The sequence below is a fragment of the Callorhinchus milii genome, unplaced genomic scaffold (assembly GCF_018977255.1).
Source record: "Callorhinchus milii isolate IMCB2004 unplaced genomic scaffold, IMCB_Cmil_1.0 Scaffold8, whole genome shotgun sequence".
Taxonomy (NCBI): domain Eukaryota; kingdom Metazoa; phylum Chordata; class Chondrichthyes; order Chimaeriformes; family Callorhinchidae; genus Callorhinchus; species Callorhinchus milii.
The window spans coordinates 4,091,049-4,114,133 of NW_024704749.1; the positions used below are offsets into that span (position 1 = coordinate 4,091,049).

The window sequence follows — 23,085 nt, forward strand, 5'->3', positions numbered from 1 at the left end:
GAGCGCTACCACTGAGCCAGGCTGACACACGCAGGCGGTGGGATTGAACTTATCTCCTCGCTCTATGAGCCAGCGCGGACTCGACAGGCCGAATGGCCTCGTCCTGCGCTATAGATTTCTATGTATGTAAGCATCGCCACAATTTTTGCCATTTGCACAGATTTGTTTTTCTCAGGGAACGGAGAGAGCTGTATTTTTCGAGGCGAGTTGCATTGCGTGGATGCCTGCCATTGGTTCCCTGCGTCTCACAATGACATACGCTTGAGGATTAAAGCTTCGGTGTTTACGACAGCCTTGCAACTCCTCCAGGGATCCCTAACCCCACACTCTCCAGAAACCAATCGGCTGAATGAATTCCCAAATGCGTGACATAAGCCTCAACGCAGCATTGAGCCGGCAATGTGGCATGAAGAGATCTTACCTTTAATGAGCGGAATCATTCACACGCTCAGTCCCGCGATCTCCCAGTGCAGTCTTTATCTCTTTCACTCATTGCCGTTGTTGATATAATAGTGGTTGGCACCTGTGAAGAGGATTCAGCAACAGGAAGACCTGTTAGCGCTCAATATATGGCTCTCGCCCACTGCTTTTCCCGGAATTCCAGCAAGGAGTGCTTCATCTCTCTCACCAACTCAATCCCAGAGAGGATTGGCATTAAAATAACAAACAGCATTGCCATTTTACTGACCTTTCTCCATTCAAGATATTTCTCCCATTTTCTCTTGAAAAGATGCTGGTGTTCGGTCATAATATTAATAATAACCCTTGCATTTGATATAGCACCTTATCACATCATTGAGACGTCTCAAAGCGCTTCACAGGATACACTGTAAAGAGCATTGACTGTATACTTTGTGGGTGTTTCCAGACATGTGGCCCCTCTAGGAGATGCACTCGACAGCGATCAGAAGTGCGAGCCCTGGCTGGGATTTTCTTTCTTTGAATAACCATATTCATCTAAACACTGAGACATAGCAATCCACCCCGAACCCAAGACGAGATCAGCGAACTCAGCAAAGACCGCTCAGCATCATACCACGTTAAGCACTCTGGGACGCTACCCTGTGTAAGGGGCACTAAATAAATGCAAGGGTTGTTGTTGGTGGTATATTTCTTCGATGAATCAATGGTGGAAGTTATTGCGATGTTCCAACAACAGCCCTATGTGCACCCAGTGAACATGTGCCATCTGGTACCCAGTGCCAGGTTACAATAATAAGGAGAACAACAACTTGCATTTATGTAGTGCCTTTCACACAGGGTAATGTCCCAGAGATCTTAAACATATTAACCGTTAAAGTAAAAGCGTCTAGGCTTCTGATCACTAACTTTTGCTAGAAACTGAGGATGTTGGGAGTCAGGCGAGGATATGAATTGGGTTCTCCGCTAACGGCTGTCTCGTGCGGCGTCCCTCAGGGCTCTGTCCTCGGTCCCCTCCTCTTCACCCTCTATAATGCTCCCCCTTGGTGACATCATCCGCAGACATGGGGTTAACTTCCACATGTATGCGGATGACACCCAACTCTACCTTTCCTCTTCTACCCTCAACTCCACGACCCCCGATGTCCTGACAGCTGTCTGTCCGACATCGAGTCCTGGACGAGAGACAACTTTCTTCAGCTCAACGTGGGCAAAACTGAGGCCCTCCTGATTGGCTCACGTCAGTGCCTCCGCACCTCAGGCGCTGACACCATCAGCATCCAAGGCTGCACTCTCCACCTCTCAAAGCCATCAGGAACCTCGGGGTTCTGTTCGACCCTGAGCTGTCCTTTCTCCCTCACATCCGCACCACAACTGGCACCGCCTTCCATCACCTCCGGAACATCGCCAGACTACGGCACTACCTCACCCCTCACGCCGCTGAAACCCTGGTCCACGCCTTTATCACCTCAAGGCTGGACTACGGGAACTCTCTCCTCGCCGGCCTTCCCGCCACCTCCCTCCACACTGCAGGTCATTCAGAACTCTGCAGCTCGTGTACTGTCCCGCACCAGACTTCGGGACCACATCACTCCCACCCTCGCTCTCCTCCACTGGCTCCCCATCCCCCAGAGGATCGAATTCAAGATCCTCATCCTCGCCTACAAGGCCATTCACGGCCTCGCTCCCTCCTACCTCTCTGACCTACTATCCCCCTACCTACCTGCCCGTACCCTCCGTTCCTCTGGCTCCGGTCTGCTCCACAACCCCCGCCCCAACCGCCCTACCATTGGTGGCCGGGCCTTCAGCCTCTCAGCCCCGAGGCTCTGGAACTCTATCCCCCAGTGCCTTCGCCGCTTCCTCCCTTTCCTCCTTCAAGGCCGGTCTCAAGACCTTTCTCTTCAACCGTGCCTTCAGCTCCCCTCTCGACTCTCTACCCCCTCCTCGCTCCCTCCCTTCCCTCCCCTCACCCTGACCATTGGCCCCGTGCTCGGGTCCCGACCCAACTGTCCAGCGCCTTGGGACGTCCTCCCAACGTGAAAGGCCCTCTATAAATGCAATCTTGTTGTTGTTGTTCCATTGCGGTAGTCACAGTGCCTGTTGATTTTCACTGTCCCAGCTCCCACATGAGAGTGTGGATGAGAGCCGGTCAGTGTCCACAGAGGTACGATTAACCGATCACTTTCCAGGAGTAATGACCCCTCAAAAAAAAATTTGGTCACTCACTCCACGACTGTTTGTGGGACGCTGCTGTTCGCAATTGGCTGCCGCGTTTCACCCACAAAATACACAGTCAATCCACTTTGCAATATATCCTGTGAAGCGCCTCCCTCTTCCCTTAGGGAGACGTCTCAACGACGTGACAAGGCGCTATGTCAAATGCAAGGATTATTATTGTTGCTATTATTATAATTCTAGCCCGAGTCACCTTCTTCAGGAGATAAGGGAAGAGGGAGGTGCGTGTGTGTGTGAGGGGGTGGTGGGGGAGTTAAAAAAAAAAGCAGGCAGCAAAATGCACAGTTTGATGTAGTTTACTGCAAAGCCAGGAGATTTTAATGTGGTGAAATCCAGGCTACGCTTTGCACACGAACTTTGGATTGTACAGATGGGGTGAAACCAGAAACCATTTCTTCTTGAAAGGCAGATAATGCCACACCTGTGACATGTTGGAGTGAATCCCAGAGTCACTGAGCATCATGTGAATCTGGTTTAATCAAGGCTACAAAGAGATACAGACAATGCTCGAAAACGTTCACTTTCTTTACTAATGCTTCCTTAATTAAAAATGGTTGTCTTAACAAACACGGAATTCCAATCTGCCTTTGTCTTTCGGTTATCGGGCCTTAAAGAAACCGAGAGGAATAATACCTGGCAGTTTTGTTCCCAATTAATAATTCACAGCGACGTAAAGTGAGAAGGGTTTGCATCTGTTTTCTTCCAGGACTAGAAGTTACCTGTTGGTGAAATCTAGATAACAGGCGAACAGTAGTTTCCTCTTTCGAAACAAATAACAATTTTCAAATGTAAAATAATGATCATCGCACTTGACTCAGTGCCTTTCGCGTCGAGAAGATGTCTCAAAGTGCTTCACAGGATGTGCCACAAAATTGCGGTGTCTGTGTTTTGTAGGCAAACGTGGCAGTGTATTTTTGGCCGCAAACAGCCATGAAATTAATCACCGATTCTATCTGGAGCGATTGTTGGTCAGGACCCTGGGAGAAACTCACTTCTCTTTTCGAAGTGTGCAGTGGGATCTCTAACATTCATCTGAAGAGGCAAACAGGATCTCAGTTGAAAGATGTAATAATAAGAATAATTATTATTGCATTTGGTACATCTACTTCAGTCATGAAGTGAGTGAGCAGCTTTATTTGGGGGATTGTCGGCCAGGACATTGGAAGAATCTTCTCTTCTCTTATCAAATAAGTGGCCTGGGATCTTTAACTTCCACCTGTACAGGCAGATGTGAGCTCTGTTTAACGCCTCATCTGAAGGACGGCACCTCCGACAATGCAGCACTCCCCCAGCCCTGCACTGGAGCATCGGTTTAGACGATGTAATTCCAAGTCCCGAAGTTGGGCTTGACCCCACAACCTTCTAACTCAAGAGGCAAGTACTCTACCCACTGTGCCAGGCTGACTACATTCCTATTTTTAATATCCCGCACACAACCCCCCCCCACACACACACACATATATTTGCCCGAGAGGTGCTGACTCATGCTGGGTGCAGTTTTACAGGGAACAGCAGCCATTTGGGGCTTCATCCGATTGGTGTTGTGTACTGTGAGTGAATATGAACCGGCTGCTCATCCATGAGGCCCTATAGCCAAACCCCACCCAACTCGCCTGCTCTTCCCAGCGGGGAGTTGCTGGGTACAACCGGGAGCAGAATCCCAGGCTGATCTCACCCTTCCCTAACCTGGGGCGTTGAAGCTAATTAAAGCTCTCTTTCTCTCTCTCTCCCCACTGCACACTCCGCAGTCAAACCATTTAGAACTTGGTTCCTTTCCGGCACGTGGAGATCAAATTGACACTGATATTGAGTTTCCCCAATGGCCCATGGAGGGAGAAAGGGGGTTGGGAAGAGGGTAGGGACAAGGGGGAATAAATCTGTTTATCTAGATTCACATTATGCTCAGCAATTCTGGATTCACTCCAATATGTCACAGGTGTGACATTATTTTCCTTTGAAAAAGAAATGGTTTCTGGTTGCATTATATATTACCAAAAAAAGCAAGTTGTTGTTGATGTTGTTGTTGTAGAGGGACCTGGGAAGGGATCTGATGTAGAGGAGAGCACGGCTTGTAGAGCCTTTGAACCAGGCAGAGTGGAGAGGTGGAGAAGGTGCTACATAAATGCAATTTGTTGTCGTCACTATTGCTGTTGTTATAAGCACCTCAGTGATAGGATTCTTAGGATTACTGAGTGCTGCCATGTTGTACTGAAGCATAATGGTTAGAGCAATCGCCTCGCAAGCAAGAGGACCTGAGTGGGGCGAAACCTTAGGCAACTTTCCTTACTCCCCACGCCTCTGTTTACCCAGCAGTTAAGTAGGAACCCTGTTTGTTAGTCGAAGTGTGGGACGCTGCTGTGCGCAATTGGCTGCCGCGTTTCGCCCACAAATATACGGTCAATTCACTTTTACAGCATATTATGTGAAGCGCTTTGAGACGTCTAGAAGACGTGAAAAGCGCTGTGTCAAATGCAAGGATTATTATTATTATTAGCAGATCGCTTTCCGGGGGTAATAAACCCTCAAACAAAAAAGGGGTCACTCAATCCATGACTGTTTGTTGGATGCCTGCTTTGCACAATTGGCTGCTGCGTTTTGCCCACAGAATACTCATTCATCACACTTTACAGTATATAAGTGCCCTGGGATCTTTGAGATGTCAAGCCATAGACATCAAAGGTAGGCACCTGAAGATCTTCCTCTTCGACCGTGCTCACCCCACCCCCTGGCTCGGTGTCGTGCTCTACGCTCTGAGCGCTTGAGAGGTGTTGTGTACATGCAAGTTGTTGTTATCGCAACAAGGTGATAAGGCGCTACATCAAATGGAAGGATTATTACTATTATTATATTATTCTTTTTTGACACCCGATGGCAAGAGAGTTGGCCAACTCGCTGTACAGAAGTGAGGCAGGCGAGAGGCGGGTGGAGCACAGAGAGCAGCTGTGGTGGCAGAGTGCCATGTTGGGACGCGCCTGATTCAGCTTCCAGGCGGGTTCGCCTTGAGGGAAGTATTTGGCAAAGAAAGAAAAGCTTGTGAATGAACCTTACCATCTGCTCACAGACACTTTGGCCAAAGGCCACCTTTAAAGGGTTTTTACACACACACACACACATGCCACACATGCACACACACCTACATACCCACATACATACACACACACATGCATACACACAATGTACATATGCGCACATATGCACTTACATACCCACATACATACATACACATACTAATTAACAGGATTCTTTAAATCTTAGCTAACAACAAGTGGCAAAAGCTGTTTTGCCCACAAAATATACTGTAAATTCAATTCCCTTTACAGTATATTCTGTGAAGTGCTTTGAGACGTCTCAACAGTTTGATAAAGCGCTATGTCAAATGCAAGGATTATTATCATATATAAACCTTAAACCCTTCGACCATGCCATCGGCCACCCCCCCTTCTCTTCCCCTCCCTTCTACCCCCCCCACCCGACCCCAGCTCGGGCCTGAAATGCTGTACTCTGTCCAGTGCCTTGGGACGTCCTCCTGACGTGAAAGGCGCTATACAAATGTAATCTTGTTGTTGTAAACTGGATGATTGGGATTTGAACACTTGGGTTGGGGGGCAGGGAGGGAATCAGATTTTCAACTGCAAACATCAGATCTCCAAATGTCCAAGAGAAGACCAGGTTATTCAGCTTTAAAACCATTTCTTTCCTGCTACATCTCAGTTCTCCTTCTCCCACCTAGCATTTCCCTCCTCCTCCTCCCCCCACACACACACACACACACACACACACACACACACCACCTATTTCTCCCTCTCCTTAAGATGGGAATTCACCATTGGCTATCCTCAGGCTATCCTTAATTTTTTTGGGTGAGCAGGGTATCTGACATATGAGGAAACCCATCACCGTTGCTTAAGAGCCTCCAAACCAAACTGAGAATTCCACACATCCCACCTACACATGGGAATTCCAGAGATAGATGGTTGGCTTAGAATGCGCACTCTCTCCTTCCCTCGAGTGACGTATCCTGCTTACCTAGTTCCAGGGAGTATTTGGTGCAGATTGGCAAGAGCCAAGGCTTTGGGACTCCAGAGTGTGTTTTGGGGTAACTTCTGGGATAAAACCGCATAGCTCGCCATTGATGCTTCTGTCTGGCAAGCTTTCCCACTGCTTGTCGAGTTAGGACCACCCTACCCATTACCCATCAGGGCTTTGGCTGGCAGGGTTAACAGGAGCTGAGTGGGAGGATTCCCTGCCCCCAGCGGCCAGTTACCTCTCTCTCCTCAACATGGATTCAAACTCTACAGGAGGTAACGATCCTCCCTTGAGAAAGAAATTCCAGGCAGGGCTGAAGCTCTTCACAAGGCTTTTGTTTGACGAATGAATGTGTCATTTACACCTGATGGCGTATTTCCCATTAAGTGCCACCCTTCTCACTTGAAAGATAGCAGACTCATTAACCCTCAGGCTGCCGTGGTCCTCTCTGTTATACATAAAAAACTGTTCTGTGATCAGTAATGACCCGGTTGTAAATAAGTCAATGGATCACCAATTAGTTCCAAGATTTACCGATTGTTGGTGAGTGTAAAAAAAACAGTTTGCTTTCACCAGGGAAAATAAACTGGAGAGTTTGTTATTTCATTTTTTGTGTCAGACACCTGTGGAAACTTAGTGCAGTGCTCAAGAGTGTGTAAAAAAACAGACTGAGATTTCCACATATGTATGGCATGCAGGCATGGAACGGAAAATTTCCCTGTGTCCCTGAATGGAACGCTCACTTTCTCTCCCAGCACCAGAGGGAATGCACCGGGCTTACCTAATTGCGTAGAATATTAGGTGCAGGGTTGACAAGAGGAAAGGTTTGGGAGTGGGCAAACTGGCCACACTGCAGAGCAGACAAAATCCATTTGCAACGTTCAGGAGTGCATTATAATATTAATAATAATAATAATAATCCTCGCATTTGATATAGCGCCTTTTCACCTCGTTGAGCCATCTCAAAGAGCTTCACAGAACGTACTGTAAAGTGAACCAACCGTGTATCCTGTGGGTGAAACGCAGCAGCCAATTGCGCACAGCAGCCAATTGCGTCCCACAAACAATCGTGGATTGAGCGACCGCATTTTTGTAAAGAGATTATTACCCCCAGAAAAGCCAATCGACTAACAACCAGGTTCTTACTTACGGTTGGTAAACAGAGGCGTGTGGAGCAAGGAAACTTGGCTAAGGTTTTTTGCCCTGCCCAGGATTCGAACCCGGGTCCTCTCGCTTGCTAGGCGAGTGCTCTAATCACTCGGAATCACAAGAGTCCAATCACAGCAGCAACAATAATTTATGAGTAGCCCCTCGGAGCACTTTGCAACACTCTGAAAGACAACATTCGTTCTTGGTTTGAGAACTTCCTGGGTTAAATCTGTAACCTGCTGTCATTCATTAACATCTGGTGTGAGGTAAGTACACACAAAGGAGGTCATTAGTTTCTTGGAAAGATTAGGGCAACGGGCCACAGGAACTGTCCCATCAGAGACCAGGAAAAGAAACTGCAGTGATTAGAAAAAGCATAAACAGATCCATGATACATAAAATAACAGATAATGGAGTGAATTGGTGCTGTAATCTAATCTTGGCTCTCCAACGACATTTCGGAATAATTAGATTACGGCCGGGTAACTCACCAGAGGTCTCCACCTTGTTGGAGCTCGCACTCCACTTTTCTCTCGATTACACAAGCGCTCTGGGACGCTACCCTGCAAAAGGGGTGCTGTATCAATGCAAGTTGTTGTGGTGGTGGTTGTTGTTGTTGTTGACTCAGTGTTAGCTAAAGCTGAGTGGAACCCTGTAGCTCAGTGGTTAGAGCGCTCGCCTGGCAAAGCGAGAAGGCCTGGGTTCGATTCCCGGCAGCGGCGAAATCTTGGGCAAGTTTCCTTACTCCGCACGCCTGATAATAATCCCTCATGAACAAAAATAAAATAAATAACTTGGGTCACTCAATCCACGACTGTTCGTGGGACGCTACTGTGCGCAATTGGTTGCTGTGTTTCGCCCACAAATATACAGTCAATTCACTTTACAGTCTATTCTGTGAAGCGCTTTCAGACGTCGAGAAGACGTGAAAAGCGCTATATCAAATGCAAGGATTATTATTATTATGTTAATTTCAGGTTCAACCCCCACCAACCATCACCAATCCACAACCCCCACCTCACACACAAGTTTTTGTGGAGTTGGTGATCTGATCTGGGACACTGGGGCAGGGAGAGAGGATTTACCTAAACGCCTCTGGTCAGGAAAGGGGGTGGGGGGGAGATTCCAACAAGGGTCCACATTCCTGATCTGTACCCTCTGACCCGCTGGAAAATAATGATAATAATCCTAGCATTTGATGCGTCGCTTTTCACGTCGAGAGGAAGGACATCTCAGAGCGCTTCACAGGATTTACTGTAAAGTGTAGTGACTGTGCGGCGATTTTGCAGACAAGCTGACTCAGAGGCGAGAGTGCTAATGACTGAGCCAGGCTGTCACTGCGCGTGAGAGTTGATTGTTGGAGTCCCATAGTGTAGTGGTTAGAGCGCTCGCCTCACCAGCAAGAGGACCCGGGTTCGATTCCCGGGCGGGTAGAAACCTTAGGCAAGTTTACTTACTCCACACTCCTCTGTTTACCTCGCAGTAAGTAGGTCACTCAATCCATAGCTGTTTACGGGGACGCTGCTGTGTGCAATTGGCTGCTGCGTTCGCCCACAAATATACAGTCAATTCACTTTACAGTGTGTTCTGTGAAGCGCTTTGGGACGTCCTCCCGACGTGAAAAGCGCTATATCAAATGCAAGGATTATTATTATTATTATTCCGTGAAGCACCTTGTGACGTCTTGAAGACTCAATAAGTTGCTATGCCTAAAAATACAAGGATTATTACTACAATTCATTGGCCACACAGTGTTTGTTTTTAACTTCAGCGGAGCGGTGGTGTTTGGGGGGAGGGCGGAGAGGGGAGAGGGACAGTGGCTCACACTCATGCGGCAACTGGTAAGTGTGAAGAGCAGAGCAGCACCGGGCTGAGCCTCGCTAATAACCACAAAACCTCCAATTTGAACGTTCTGAGGTCTACCATGGGGAAGCCCTCGGCAGTTCCGTTTATTCATGTTCCCGCAAAATAACGAATAGCTTATTTTCTTCCAGGCAGCAGTGAATCCAATTACTCTGCCTCTGTGGTGGGAAAAGGCCGGTCTTGGGGGGATTGGGGGGGGGGGAGGTAGTGGGGGGGGATGGTGGAGAGGCGGGTGGAGGGATCAAACACAAAGCTTGACCTCCAAGCGGAGCAGTGATTAGTTGGATGTGTCAGTCTCTGATGCTCCCTGATGGTGCTTCAGTCAAAAGAAAACAGAAGGCTCAATCTCTCTATCTAAAATCTCCACAAAAAAAACATAATTTCTTATTCTGTCTTTTGCCCGGGAAGGTTTCTCTCTCTCTCTCTCTCTCTCTCTCTCTCTCTCTGTGTCTCCGTCTCTGTCTCTCTCTCTCTCTCTCCGATTGTTAATGTGATTTCACTTTCACCCTCCCTTCCTCTCTCCTGCAGATATAATGAAGCACAAAATGTCTCCGCTGGACACCTTTGACCCACTGGCCCCACTTCATTTACACATGAAATAAGAGATGAGACTCTTCCCTTCTCTCTGCCCCCACCCCACTCCCCCCCACCTCCTTCGCCAGTGCCTTGAATTGCACAACAAATGAAGGAGATTCCCTTTTGTAAGCACTTCAGAACTAGCGAGGCCTTTAAAATGCGACGCTCGACTCGCTTACTCCATTCCAAGGCCCATCTGCACAACAGGGACATTAGAATAGTCCCAAACATGGAACTTAACACAATAACATCTATATATGTTTACCGAGCTGTAAGTATCAACACAGTTGTTAGGCGATTGGCAGATCTATTTCTGGGAGTAATAATCCCTCCAAATAATAATATTAATCTCAGAAAGATTAACCTCAGAGCAGATTTGGTCAGAAAACCTAATGCTGTTTGTATTGTATCTCACGTTTGGTGCTCACATTTTTGCCCTTTGAAACTGAAGGGAAGTTCTGGACTTTTAGAAGATGTCAGTACGATTTGGTGTTAAAAGGGCAGATTAATACTGTACAGGATGCTGAATCCCTTATCAACAAAGTGAGTGTAAGAGGCAGATAAGGAGATGGATGGGCAGAAAGACAGACTCCAACAAGTAAATGGAGTCCTGTAGCCTATTGGTTAGAGCACTCGCCTCGCAAGCGAGAGGACCCGGGTTTGATTCCCGGGCAGAGCAAAACCTTAGGCAAGTTTCCTTACTCCACCCGCCTCTGTTTGCCCTGCAGTAAGCAGGAACCTGGTTGTTAGTCGATTGGCGGATCGCTTTTCCTGGGGTAATAATCTCTTTAAAAAAATGTGGTCACTCTATCCGCGATTGTTTGTGGCACTCTGCTGTGCAGAATTGGCTGCCGCGTTTTGCCCACAAAAATATACAGTCACAATTCACTTTACAGTGTATTCCGTGTAACGCTTTGAGACGTCTCGAAGACGTGATAACGTGATAAATGCAAGGATTATTATTATTATTGTGAAGGCAGAGAGAAAAAGAGAGAGAGAGAGACAGACACACAGAGACAGAGAGCGAAATGAAGCTCATCCCATTTGTGTGCTGTGTGAACATGGATCCAGCAGGTTAAAGGGCAATGTTTCAAGTCACTGCACTAGTTAAGCTGCGTGCTGGTCCACATCAGACCACTGCCGACACCCAGGCCTCATGAAAGGGAGAGCGAGACTAATCACAACCACCAAAAAAAAACCCTGAGAAGACCTCCATGGGAACCAGAGAGGAGGAGTCACCTCGAGAACTCTAAACAAGCCACCGAATGTGTGGTGTCAGACTGAACCAGGCGTCCAGGCAAGAGAACACTTCTACACTCTTTGTTCGCCAGTGTCCATCCACTTCAAGCACTACCCCTCCCTCTCTCTCTCTCTCCCTCCTTCTCCCTCTCTCCCCTCTCTCTCTCTCTCTCTCTCTCTCCCACCCTCCCTCTCCCTACCTTCCTCCCTCCCTCCCTCGAGTGGGGCTTAATCCCCGGATCTCAGACAGTGACCCCTTCCCATCATTGCACACACCCTCGCCCACCTGTAGTGCAGTGACCGTGAAACAGTTTGGAAAGAAAGCACCCCCTTGCCCCTTCACCTCCTCATTCGCTCACCCCTTCACTCCCTCGCCCCCTCGCTCCCTCACCCCCTTACTCCTTCACCCCCTCACTCCCTCACCACCTCACTCTCTCACCCCCTTGCTCCCTCACCCCTCACTCCCTCACCCCCTCACTCCCTCACCCCCTCACCCCTTACTCCTTCACCCCCTCACTCCCTCACTAACTCACTCTCTCACCCCCTCGCTCCCTCACCCCTCACTCCCTCACCCCTCACTCCCTCACCCCCTCACTCCCTCACTCCCTCACCCCCTCACTCCTCACCCCCACCACAAAACAAACACTGTCCAAAAGGCCAACTTTATCATAAGGCTAAACAAATGCATTTGATAATAATGATATTAATAATAATAATCCTTGCATTTATAAAGCTTCTTTCACTTCGGGAGCGCATCTCAAAGCGCTTCACTGGGTTTACTGCCGATCACAGGGATGGCGTACTTTACAGTCTCTTCAGAACACCTTAGCACCTCGCAAATCACCTCGCGGTGTCTGCACACGTCTTAAAGTGGATTCCTTATGTAACCCTGTGGGGCTCCCAGTGAACCGGCCAGTGTCCGACTGGCCATTTTAGCTTTGACCAAAGAGATAGTCCTGGGATAGAGGCGCTGCCTTGTGCATTTCTCAGCCGTGCACAGCAGACTCCTGCTCTTTACTCAATCAGAAGATCAGTCAGAGGTCCCGCTCCTGACTCCCACCCATTGAACCCCACTGAAAAGTGCACACGCTTAGATGTCGTGTTTCACCCGCAAAATACAGTCAATCCACTCTACGGTATATTCTGTGAAGCGCTTTGAGACGTCACGAAGATGTGATAAGGCGCTGTACCTGCTTGAGTAAGTGCAGCTAGATTGCAGTTTTGGTCACTTCAATCCACGACTGTTTGTGTGGGACGCTGCTGTGCGCAATTGGCTGCCATGTTTCGCCCACAAAATACACAGTCAATTCACTTTACAGTATATTCTGTGAAGCGCTTTGAGACGTCACAACGACCTGAAAAGGCGCTATGTCAAATGCAAGGATTATTATTATTATTATTACCAAATGTAAGGATTATTAATGTGTGAGGACTGGTATCTCAGCTGTGATCAATTCCCTTCTCCCCCATCCTCAACCAACCAAACACACACACACACACACACACACACACTCTCTGCTACGGAACAGCCTGTCCAACCCCATCGTATGCATAAAAAAAGGATCACTTGTACAAGGTACAGGAATGGCTGGTGCCCATGGAACCGTGCTCCAATAATGAGAGTCAGCACTTTTTTAGGGGGTGGCGGGGATGGGGGGGGGGGGGTGCAACAGAGGGAGTAAAAGCAACACAAACAAATTGGTTATTATTATTATTATATGGCACTGAGAAACAGAGGCATAATTTCCTATCCAGGGAAACAGAGGCAGCACCAATGTACATCTGTGGAGCGTTGCCCACCCTGGTGGTTGATATGAGTACTAACGGCTTTAAAATAATACTCTATGGGTAAAGAACAGAGCAATTATCACTATCATCTTTCCAGCGACATTAACCTTGGATTAATTATATCCAGGTGGAAATAGCCTGACACTGATATCTGGCTTTCTTAGGTGCAATGAGAACGAATGCAATTCAACTTATCATAACGTCACAAAATAAGGATCTGTGGAGGATTTCCACAAGCGTTGAAATATCTACCGGGATCTTTAGAAGCTATCTTTGCATTTATAATAATAGAATAATCCTTGCATTTGTTGTAGCGCTTTATCATGTTGTCGAGACATCTCAAAGCGCTTCACAGGTTTTTACTGTCCTGTACACAGGACTGGGTATTTTGCAGTTGATTTTCAGACAGAGATGTCCCACAAACAGCCACAAAGTGAATAATAATAATAATCCTTGCATTTAATATAGCGCCTTATCACATAGTTGAGACGTCTCAAAGCGCTTAACGGAATATACTGTAAAGTGGAGTGACAGTGTATTTTGTGATCGATTTTATTGTTTGCAGTTCTCAAATTGTTTGAGTCATGCAGTCATTTAAAGCTATGTTTAATTTTAAAAAATGCATTTAGCTGGTGAATTCTGAGCTAATCAAGGTGAGAGATGTCAGTGCTAGCATTGGAATACTTTTCTGCCTTTTTCCCATCCAGTGTCAACATAGAAGAGCTCCCAAAACAGGTGCAGCACAGGCCAGAAACCGAACAAAAGAAAGAATTTGCCTTTTTAACAGTGCTTTATGCATCCAAGGTCTCAGAGGACTTTACAGTAATTATTGTCAGAAAATGTAAACCTCCCTCTACACTGCCTTATCGCCAGGTCTTTTGAAAGGAATAGGATGGGTAGGAGCAGAGTACACCATCTCTAATCTTTCCCCAACACCGTGTCTCAACTATAATAGGTGGCTCCTGAATGTTTCTGACACAGACTGTTGTCTGTGGTCTGTCTGAGTGAGATTGCCAACTCAGTACTGATTTAATAATAATCTTTTCATTTGATAGAGTGCCTTTCACCTCAGGAGGACGTCTCATAAGATTTACCGTGAAGTGCAGTGACTGTGTATTTTGTAGGCGAATGGGACAGCTAATTTGCACTCAGCAATGTCCCACAAACACCACAAAGACAATGAGGACTGTGGGTCAGGACACCAGGAGAGAGAAATTCCCTTCTCTTTTCAAATGGTGTCATGAGATCTTGAACAGGTAGACAGGAGCTTGGCTCAACGTTTCATCCGAAGGATGGCACCTCCAACAGTGCAGCACACCCCTGCATTGGAGCGTCATCTTAGACGACTGTGCTCAAAGCCCTGAGGTGGAGCTTGAACCAACAACTTTCTGACTCAGAGGCGAGAGTGCTACCAACTGAGCCAAGCTCACAACTAACTTTGCTGGTAACTGGCCTGGGCTGCGCTCAGGTCCGCACCTGTACACACTGGTTCAGGAACTGGTTCAGATGTGCCGAACACAGCCCTAACCTGGCATGAAGCTAACAATATAATTGGACATAGCACGTCATGGTAACAAATAACGCCACCTAATGGAACTATTCCAAAGCTCCTCTCATTCCTTTGTACATCAGCCTGGCTCGCTTGGTACACTCTCGCCTCTGAGTCAGAAACCTCTTGGTTCAAGGCGCACATTGGGACTTTGAACATGTACAGCCCAGGCTGACAGTGTGATTGTGTTGTGTTGCATTGGAGGAGGTGCCATCCTTCAGATTAAATGTTAAACCGAGGTCTTGTTCGTGCCTGTTCAGGTGGACGTTAAAGATTCCACGGTGCTCTCTGAAAAGGAGAAGCGAATTTCTCCCGATGTCCCAGCCAACAATCTTCCAGAAAAAATTGGTCGTTCACTTCATGTCTGTTTGGGAGTCTTTGCCATGTGCAGATTAGCTGGCGGGTTCACCTACAAAATGCACAGTCACTACATTTCTCGGTAAATCCTGTGAAGAACTTTGGAACATTTTCTCGGTCTGAAAGGTGCTATATTAAATGTGACGGCCATTATATTATTTTACTGGGAGCCCAGGCAACCTGCCAAGGTAGCAGTTACATTTTAAGCAGGAAATAGATTATTAAATCTACCTCATGAGATTAAACATATGGGCCTTTGGGGAGTTGAAAAGAAAATACAAGTAGCTGCAATGATTTATATCCAAATGGTAATGAAACTATTTCAAACAATTGGCAATCAGAAGTTAACTTTCAAACCTGACTGCTTGCCAAGACTAACACTTATTTTCCCCATAGATCTTACAAAGATTGCAATAAAACTTTAATGGCTATTCACTGCTAACTGCACTAACATATGCTACAATGCATTACAGCTATCTGCTTCTCTTCATGTTGATATTTATTTGTTTGGAGGGGAGTTGTCAATTTTCTATTCTCCCCAAGTTTTATGCACCTAATCATTATACATTCTCAGGCAGGGCGAAACTTTAGGCAAGTTTCCTTGCACCACACATCTCTGTTTACTTAGCAGTAAGTAAGAACCCGGCTGTTAGTCGATTGGCGGATCGCTTTCCGGGGGTAATAATCACTCAATCCACAACTGTTTGTGGGACACAGTTGTGTGCAATTGGCTGCCATGTTTCGCCCACAAAATATAGTTAATCCACTTTACAGTATATTCTGTGAAGTGCTTTCAGGCATCTCAATGACGTGATAAGGCACTAGATCAGATGCAAGGATTATTATTATTAAAAAGTAACCCTGCAAGAAAGAGGCAGAATTAAGAACAGCAATGCTGCCTGTCTCCTTCATCAAATAAATAATAATAATCTTTGCATTTGATATTGAGCCTTTCATGTCACGAGGTAATCTCAAAACGCCTCATAGGATTTACTGTGAAATCCACAGACTGTATTTTGTATTTTGTAGGTGAGAGCCCATTTACTCGCAACAATGTCCTACAAATAGTTGTGAAGTGAGTGGCCTTAATTGTTAGCCAGGGACAGACAACACACACAGGAAGAATAGCCACCTCAAGGTAATGTACCGGAGGATGACTGTGGTAATGAACCCCATCGAAGGGTCAGTGGCTTCAGGAATGGAGAGCAGAAAATTCAAGAAGGGAAAGACACCTTAAATTACAGCATACTGCTTCAAGGGCAAAGATAATCAGTTACCTCAGCATGATTATTCCTGTCTAAACCTGGCACTGCATTTGTCACCAGACATTGATCTATTTATAAACATGTAGTTTTCCGAACGCTGAGTTTCTCACAGAGGAATTTTTTTAAAAAAAGTGTATGTTTATTTCTCCCAGAGATTTGTTTGAATATGGATTGATTCGCCAGAGAGTGACTTATAGATGGGAGGGGGATTAAGAAGGGGAATTAAATAAATGCAATCAAAGGGTGTTAGAAGTCATGGGGAAAGAGCAGAAAATATGATTTAGGATTTTTTGGAGGGGGGGGGTCAGACGAGTGTGTGGCACACACGGAAACCCATCACCAAGAGTATCCAAACCAGGAAGGCTACATGCAGTTTCACGTGTGTTGAGAAATTTTCCAACAAACATGTCATACTCCCAAAGGTAACACGTTAGGCAATGCAATGTCCACCCTCTGTGGCGGTCTCGCTCGTCCAGTTCCTGAGTCAGGTGGGACTGCAGTAGTCCAAGGCACTGCTGATGACAGCATGGCCAGGCTGGACTTGGAAAGGCAGAGCAGTCGCTGGGAGGCAGGGAATCCTCCCATTCGGCTCCCGTTGACCCCGCAACCCAAAGCCCTATGACAGGTCCCTGCTGGACAGGCAGCAGAGCAGGAAAGCTTGTCAAGGCGGCAATATCAATGGTAAACTACGCAGCTTTAACCGATTAAACTCCAGGAATTACCTCCCAAAGCACACCCTGGGGTCCCCCAAAAGCCTTATAATAATAATAATAATAATAATAATCCTCGCATTTGACAGAGCGCTTTTCACGTCTTCTCGACGCCTCAAAGGGCTTCACAGAATAGACTGTCAGGTGAACTGACCGTATATATTTTGCGGGCGAGATATTCCCTGCCTTGGCTCTTGCCAACCTGCAGCCTGGGAGAGAGAGAGAGGGAGGGAGAGAGGGAGAGAGAGAGAGGGGAGAGGAGAGAGAGGGAGGAGAGAGGGAGAGGGAGAGAGAGCGTGAGAAATTCCATGACACCGCACAAACCCGCCCAATCGGGCGTCAACCCGCCCAAACCAAACCGCCCGGCCAGCCCACGTGACGCCGCTAACCAAGCCCCGCCCCCTCCCCGCCCCCTCCCGGCGTGCACCGCGACGTATCCGCGTCACAAAATGGCGGCCACCGGTCTCGGGCGACTTCTCCTCCGCGGAGGCCTCGGCGGGTCCCGTCGCTTCTCGGCCGCCGCGGCGGCCCCGGAGCACCAGAGCGGTGGGTACCGATGGTGTTGTTTGGCGGGTGGGGGGACAGAGAAGCCGGAGGGAGGGGGGGGGCAGTGGGGGGAGGGAGCGGCTGTTGGGCCTTGGCTGTGGGTGTCGAGCCTCGGGCTCCGTTAGTGGCAGAAGCCGCTGTCCCGGCGCTTCCTCTTCGGGAGGGAGGGAGGGCACCGCCTGCTTGGCCCGTCCCGGGGCTCGCGTTTTAGCGGCGGGTGATTCTCGAGGTTACCGACCGGCGCCGTTTGGTTTCTAACCCGGGGGTCGGTCCAAGGTCACCCCGCGAGCGAGAGAGAGAGAGAGAGAGAGAGAACGACTGCCGCCGCTTCCATTGCTGTAAGAGAGCCACGGGGGGGGGGCGGCGTCTCCCGAGAGCCGCGCCTGAGAGCCGGGGCGGGGGGGATGGGCCGGGGTGGGGGGGGGATGGGGGGTGGGGGGGGGCCGGGGTGGGGGATGGGGTGGGGGCCCGGGGTTGGGGTTGGGGGTGGGGGTGGGGGGGGTGGGGTGGGGGCCGGGGGTGGGGTTGGGGTGGGTGGGGGCCCGGGGTGGGGTTGGTGGGGGGGGGGGGGGGTGGGGTGGTGGGGTGGGGGCCGGGGGTGGGGTTGGTGGGGTGGGGGGGGTGGGGCCGGGGTGGGGTTGGGGTGGGTGGGGCTGGGGTGGGGCCGGGGGTGGGGTTGGGGTGGGTGGGGGCCCGGGGGTGGGGTTGGGGGTGGGGGTGGGCCGGGGGTGGGGTTGGTGGGGTGGGGGCCGGGGTGGGGGGGTGGGGTTGGTGGGGTGGGGGCCCTGGGGGGGTGGGCGGTTGGTGGGGGTGGGGGCCGGGGGTGGGGGCCGGGGGTGGGGTTGGGGGGGGAACCTCCCGACCTAATCGGTTGAAATCAAAAGAAAAAACCTGCGAGAAAAGGAAATGCGCGGCCCCGGGGGGCGGGTCCGAGGTGATTTGCTCAACAACAAACCGTTTGAACCAACTCAGCATCTCCGCCCCCCCCGGCCCACCACCACCTCCTCTCTCTCTCTCTCTCTCTCTCTGGTGGGGTCTCTTTTTTGGGGGGTCGTCTGGTTCCTGAGCCTGGATGAAGGCTAACTCTAACCCATTCAGTCTTCAGCTCAGTGAGAGAATTTGGGGCACATGTCAGATGCCAGGCTGACCCTCTCTCTCCCCCCCCCCTCCCCCCCCAAAAAAAAACAAAAATAATGATCAGCATTTAGGTGAAGATGTTGGAAGGTTTTTGAGTGCAAAAGTCCCTGTTTTCCACTGCTTTTCTAGTTGTGCAGTGAAATTTATTGTAAACGTTTACAATAGGACAACATATCAACCCCCTTTTCCTCTCGTCTCACCTCTCCTCTCCCCCCCCCACCATTGACCCACCATTGAAGCTGTATGTTTGGATACATGTTCTGTCACCCCTTTTTGAAGACCCCTCAACTCTGGCAGAAGCTCATCTCTTCGACCTCTCGATGAGTCTGAGTCTACCTCTCTCTGTTTGTGCTCTTTCACTTGCCCTGACCACTTCCCCCCCCCCCAATGCTCGGGTCCTGACCCAACTGTCCAGCGCCTTGGGACGTCCTCCCGACGTGAAAGGCGCTCTATAAATGGAATCTCGTTGTTGTTTCAAGCAAACAACACAAATTGCATTTATCCTCCCACCTTTCATTTCAGGAGGACATCTCAACCCCCTCATTTTCTTCAAGATTCTTATAATCTACTGCTCTCCCAAACTACACAGCGCTTTCCTCTGTTTTTGCACCAGATACTTCCTCATCTCGGATAACTTTAACCTTCAATTAAACTCTTGCTGCCCCATCTCTGCTGATTTCACTGCTGGTTTCTTCGCCCTCCATATTATCAACTCTCATACCAACATCCACAGACACTTTAATGTGGTCATTAAACATGACTTCTAACATTTCTGCGCTTGCCATCTCTATTCACTTGATCATCTCTCTCACTTCCTAGATCTCCCCTCTGTGGTAAATCCTCCACCATCTCCTTTAGCAAAATGCCCCATGAATCTCTCTCAAGTACCCCCTTGCCTTCTGGCTGCCATTGAGTTGCTCAAAGGTTGCCCCTCGACCACCTTCAAAGCCAAATCTGCCTTTTCAATTGTGCTCTCGATTTCAGCTGAACTATTATTCTGACCACTTGCATATCAAACATCAACTTCCTTCAGCTTTAACATGGACAAGATGGAAGTGACCCTCTCTCACGTTCTATCTCACTGAACCAATGTTCAGCCTTGACATGTGGTTCAATCCTCTGCTTTTGAAAGCTGCTTAAAAAAAAGCTATCCTATTGACCACACCTACAGTTACCTGTCCTCGGGGGGTGGGGGGTAGTATGGGGCACCATCTCTGTAAAGTACTGCAAGATGTTGCTCTACGTGAATGGCACTGTGCAAGTTGTTGTGATAAATATTCTCTGCCTCAAATCCAACAAAAATAATTTGCATTTATATAGCCCCTCACACGGGGCGGCGTCCCAAATATATTCAGCTGATCTATTCTGTCAACTTGTTTTCACAGCTCGTTTGTGGAAGATACTTTCCTTTGTAGTCGCTCTTCCCGGTGTCGGTGTCTGCATGTTGAACACCTACCTGAAATCGCAGGAACACTCTCACGAAAGATCAGAGTTTATTGCATATACCCACCTCCGGATTAGGAGCAAAGTGAGTATTGGCCTTGGAAGGGATTACCAAAGAATCCTGAACTGATGTGAATGTATTACTGTACTACCTACAGTTATTGGATATGAAAGAACTTGACATTTTTGTAGTGCGATTTTATGTCTGGCCCAAACGGCTTCATATGTAATTATTTCAAAGGCAACCGTGGCTGCCTTTTATATCAGCAGTACCCACAAAGAGCCATGGGGTAAGTAACCAGTTGCTTTGGAGATCAATTAGTAAGGTCTACTATATCCACAAAATAACATGGATACTTTGTTATAGTTGGGGTTTAATTTTTATATTGAACAAAATTGATTTTTGGGGGTAGAGGAAGCTGGAGAAACTGACTCAAAAGTAAAATAGGTATCACAATTTTGTTTTGTTTGGACCATCAAGAAAATAAGACAGGTAATAACCCAAATGTACCAGCACAGCTAGAAATAGGAACCGCTCTCGGAACTCTGGCAATAAATGCAAGTGATTCTGGTGCAAAGAATTCAAAGGGGTCAATAACCTGACCTGAAGCACAGTCAGTATGTGCAACTCTGCACAGAGGCTACCTGTGCAATGGTGTAGGGTTCAGATGTTAATAATAATAATCCCTGCATTTGTTATAGTGCTTTATCACGTCGTTCAGATGTCTCAAAGCGCTTCACAGAATGTACTGTAGATTATATAGTTTTTGGACACAAAATGTCAAGTGACTGCCAGGATAGTGGAAGGTGAACTAGATGGACCTTGGTCTTTTTGCCCAGCAAGTTCTTGAGTTGTGCATTTTGTGGGTGAATGTGAGGCTGTAGATTATGAAACTAATATTAAAATTATTTGTGCTGAACAGTTTATTTTTCCAATTCCTCCACAGCCATTCCCTTGGGGAGATGGGAACCACACACTCTTCCACAATTCTCACACCAACCCTCTGCCGACTGGATGGGAAGGGGATGATGAACACTGATTGATGTGTCGGAGCAGAAAAGACTGGGTGCTGCCGGTTTGTGGACCACTCCATGGAGCTTTCCTTCTATTGTATGTGCAGCTGAATTGTTTAAAATACAATGAACTAAATTAAGTGTTGACCATCTTCCAATTGTGTTAACACCATAATAAAAATGAACACAAAAGTTTGATGTGTTGGGACTGTTTTTGTGGGGCAAGGAGTGGGCTGTTTTGAGTAACATTAAAGAGCTGGTAAAGGGGGAAAAGAAATCCTTCTATTGGTGGATTATTTTTATTGAATACTCTTGAGTATCTATGACATCGAAAAACCTACCAACAATCCTGTATGGACTCCCAAGGTGAGAATCGACATTTATATTATATCCTCAAATAAATAACTTGAAACACTTCAAGCATCTACTGTTGAGCAGGCTTTTGGGTCCGATGTTTAATTCTTCTCTCAAAAAAAGTTTGTTCCCTGTAATGAGCGATGAAATTTTGTGCTTCCACATAAAGGATTGGGGCATACATGGGTCTTTGATTTATCCCATTAAACAGGGAGAAACATTGAGCAAGTTTCCTTACTCCACATGCCTCTGTTTACCTAGCAGCAAATAGGACCCCGGTTGTTAGCGGATCACTTTTCCGGGGGTTATCCTTAAATAAAAAAATGTGGTCACTCAATCTATGACTGTTTATGGAACACTTGTCCACAATTGGCTGCTGTGTTTTGCCCACACAATAAAGAGTCGATTCACTTTACAACATACAACATGAAGTGCTTTTGAGACGTCTCAAAGATGTGATGAGGTGGTATATCAAATGCAAGAATCGCAAGTCCTACCAATGAGCCACACTGGGTCATCTGGTCAGCAATACCTTGGCCCAATGTGGACCTGTCCAGCTCAGGAATCATCAGAGAGAGAAAATCCAAACCCAGAATACAGTCCCTTCCAAGATTTCACATCATTGATGTGAACTGGATTCAAAATCCTGGTCTCTATTGTGAAAGGGTAACGTGTTTTGCCCACTTCATTTTCCAGTATATTCTGTAAAGTGCTGTGAGACGTCTTGAAGTTAAGATCAGCTGCTATATCAAATGCAAGGATTATTATTATCATGTTTCCTAATGCACTACCATTTTCTAATTTAATTGGGTGTAGCGCATTTAAAAGCAATGAACTTTGAGAAAAAAAATTCTTTTCAAATCCAGCACCCGGAAGCCCTGGAAAATCATAACTTTTGATCATCTGTAAAAGCTGACTTCCCTCTGATTAAGGTTGCTCAGGGCTACAATAACTTGTCCAGGGGATAAAGTCAATAAAGGGAAGATCCAGAAATAGATAAAAGTTCTGCAACTTTTGCATGATTCTCCTTGGGAAATGCAGAGTATACAACAACAACAACAAGATTCCATTTATAAAGCGCCTTTCACGTCAGGAGGACGTCCCAAGGCGCTGCACAGTTGGGTCATGACCCGAGCAGGGGGGAAATGGTCAGGGTGAGGGGAGGGGAGGGAGCGAGGAGGGGGGAAATGGTCAGGGTGAGGGGAGGGAAGGGAGGGAGCGAGGAGGGGGGAAATGGTCAGGGTGAGGGGAGGGATGGGAGGGAGCGAGAAGGGGGAAGAGAGTCGAGAGGGGAGCTGAAGGCACGGTCAAAGAGAAAGGTTTTGAGACCGGCCTTGAAGGAGGAGAGGGAAGAAGCGGCGAAGGCACTGGGGGATAGAGTTCCAGAGCCTCGGGGCTGAGAGGCTGAAGGCCC

General features: G+C 47.8%; 1 protein-coding gene and 1 non-coding gene across 2 annotated transcripts; both read left to right on the plus strand.

Annotated features, from left to right (window-relative positions):
* The first annotated feature begins 8,479 nt into the window (after positions 1-8,479).
* Positions 8,480-8,552, plus strand: trnaa-ggc. Its single transcript has one exon. It is a non-coding gene; the product is annotated as a tRNA-Ala (tRNA).
* A 9,041-nt stretch (positions 8,553-17,593) lies between these two features.
* LOC103182196 (cytochrome c oxidase subunit 6A, mitochondrial) lies at positions 17,594-21,509 on the plus strand. The gene is made up of 3 exons (XM_042337838.1): positions 17,594-17,723; positions 20,246-20,388; positions 21,251-21,509. Exons 1-3 carry the CDS (start codon positions 17,627-17,629, stop codon positions 21,341-21,343), a joined length of 333 nt encoding a protein of 110 aa, XP_042193772.1. The 5' UTR covers positions 17,594-17,626; the 3' UTR covers positions 21,344-21,509.
* The last annotated feature ends 1,576 nt before the right edge of the window (positions 21,510-23,085 follow it).

Excerpts from the sequence above, each read along its gene's own strand:
- LOC103182196 (XM_042337838.1), top strand. The coding sequence starts at position 17,627 with ATGGCGGCCACCGGTCTCGGGCGACTTCTCCTCCGCGGAGGCCTCGGC. Across the intron at positions 17,724-20,245 it reads GGCCCCGGAGCACCAGAGCG|CTCGTTTGTGGAAGATACTT; the intron begins GTGGGTACCGAT and ends TTGTTTTCACAG. Across the intron at positions 20,389-21,250 it reads ACCTCCGGATTAGGAGCAAA|CCATTCCCTTGGGGAGATGG; the intron begins GTGAGTATTGGC and ends ATTCCTCCACAG.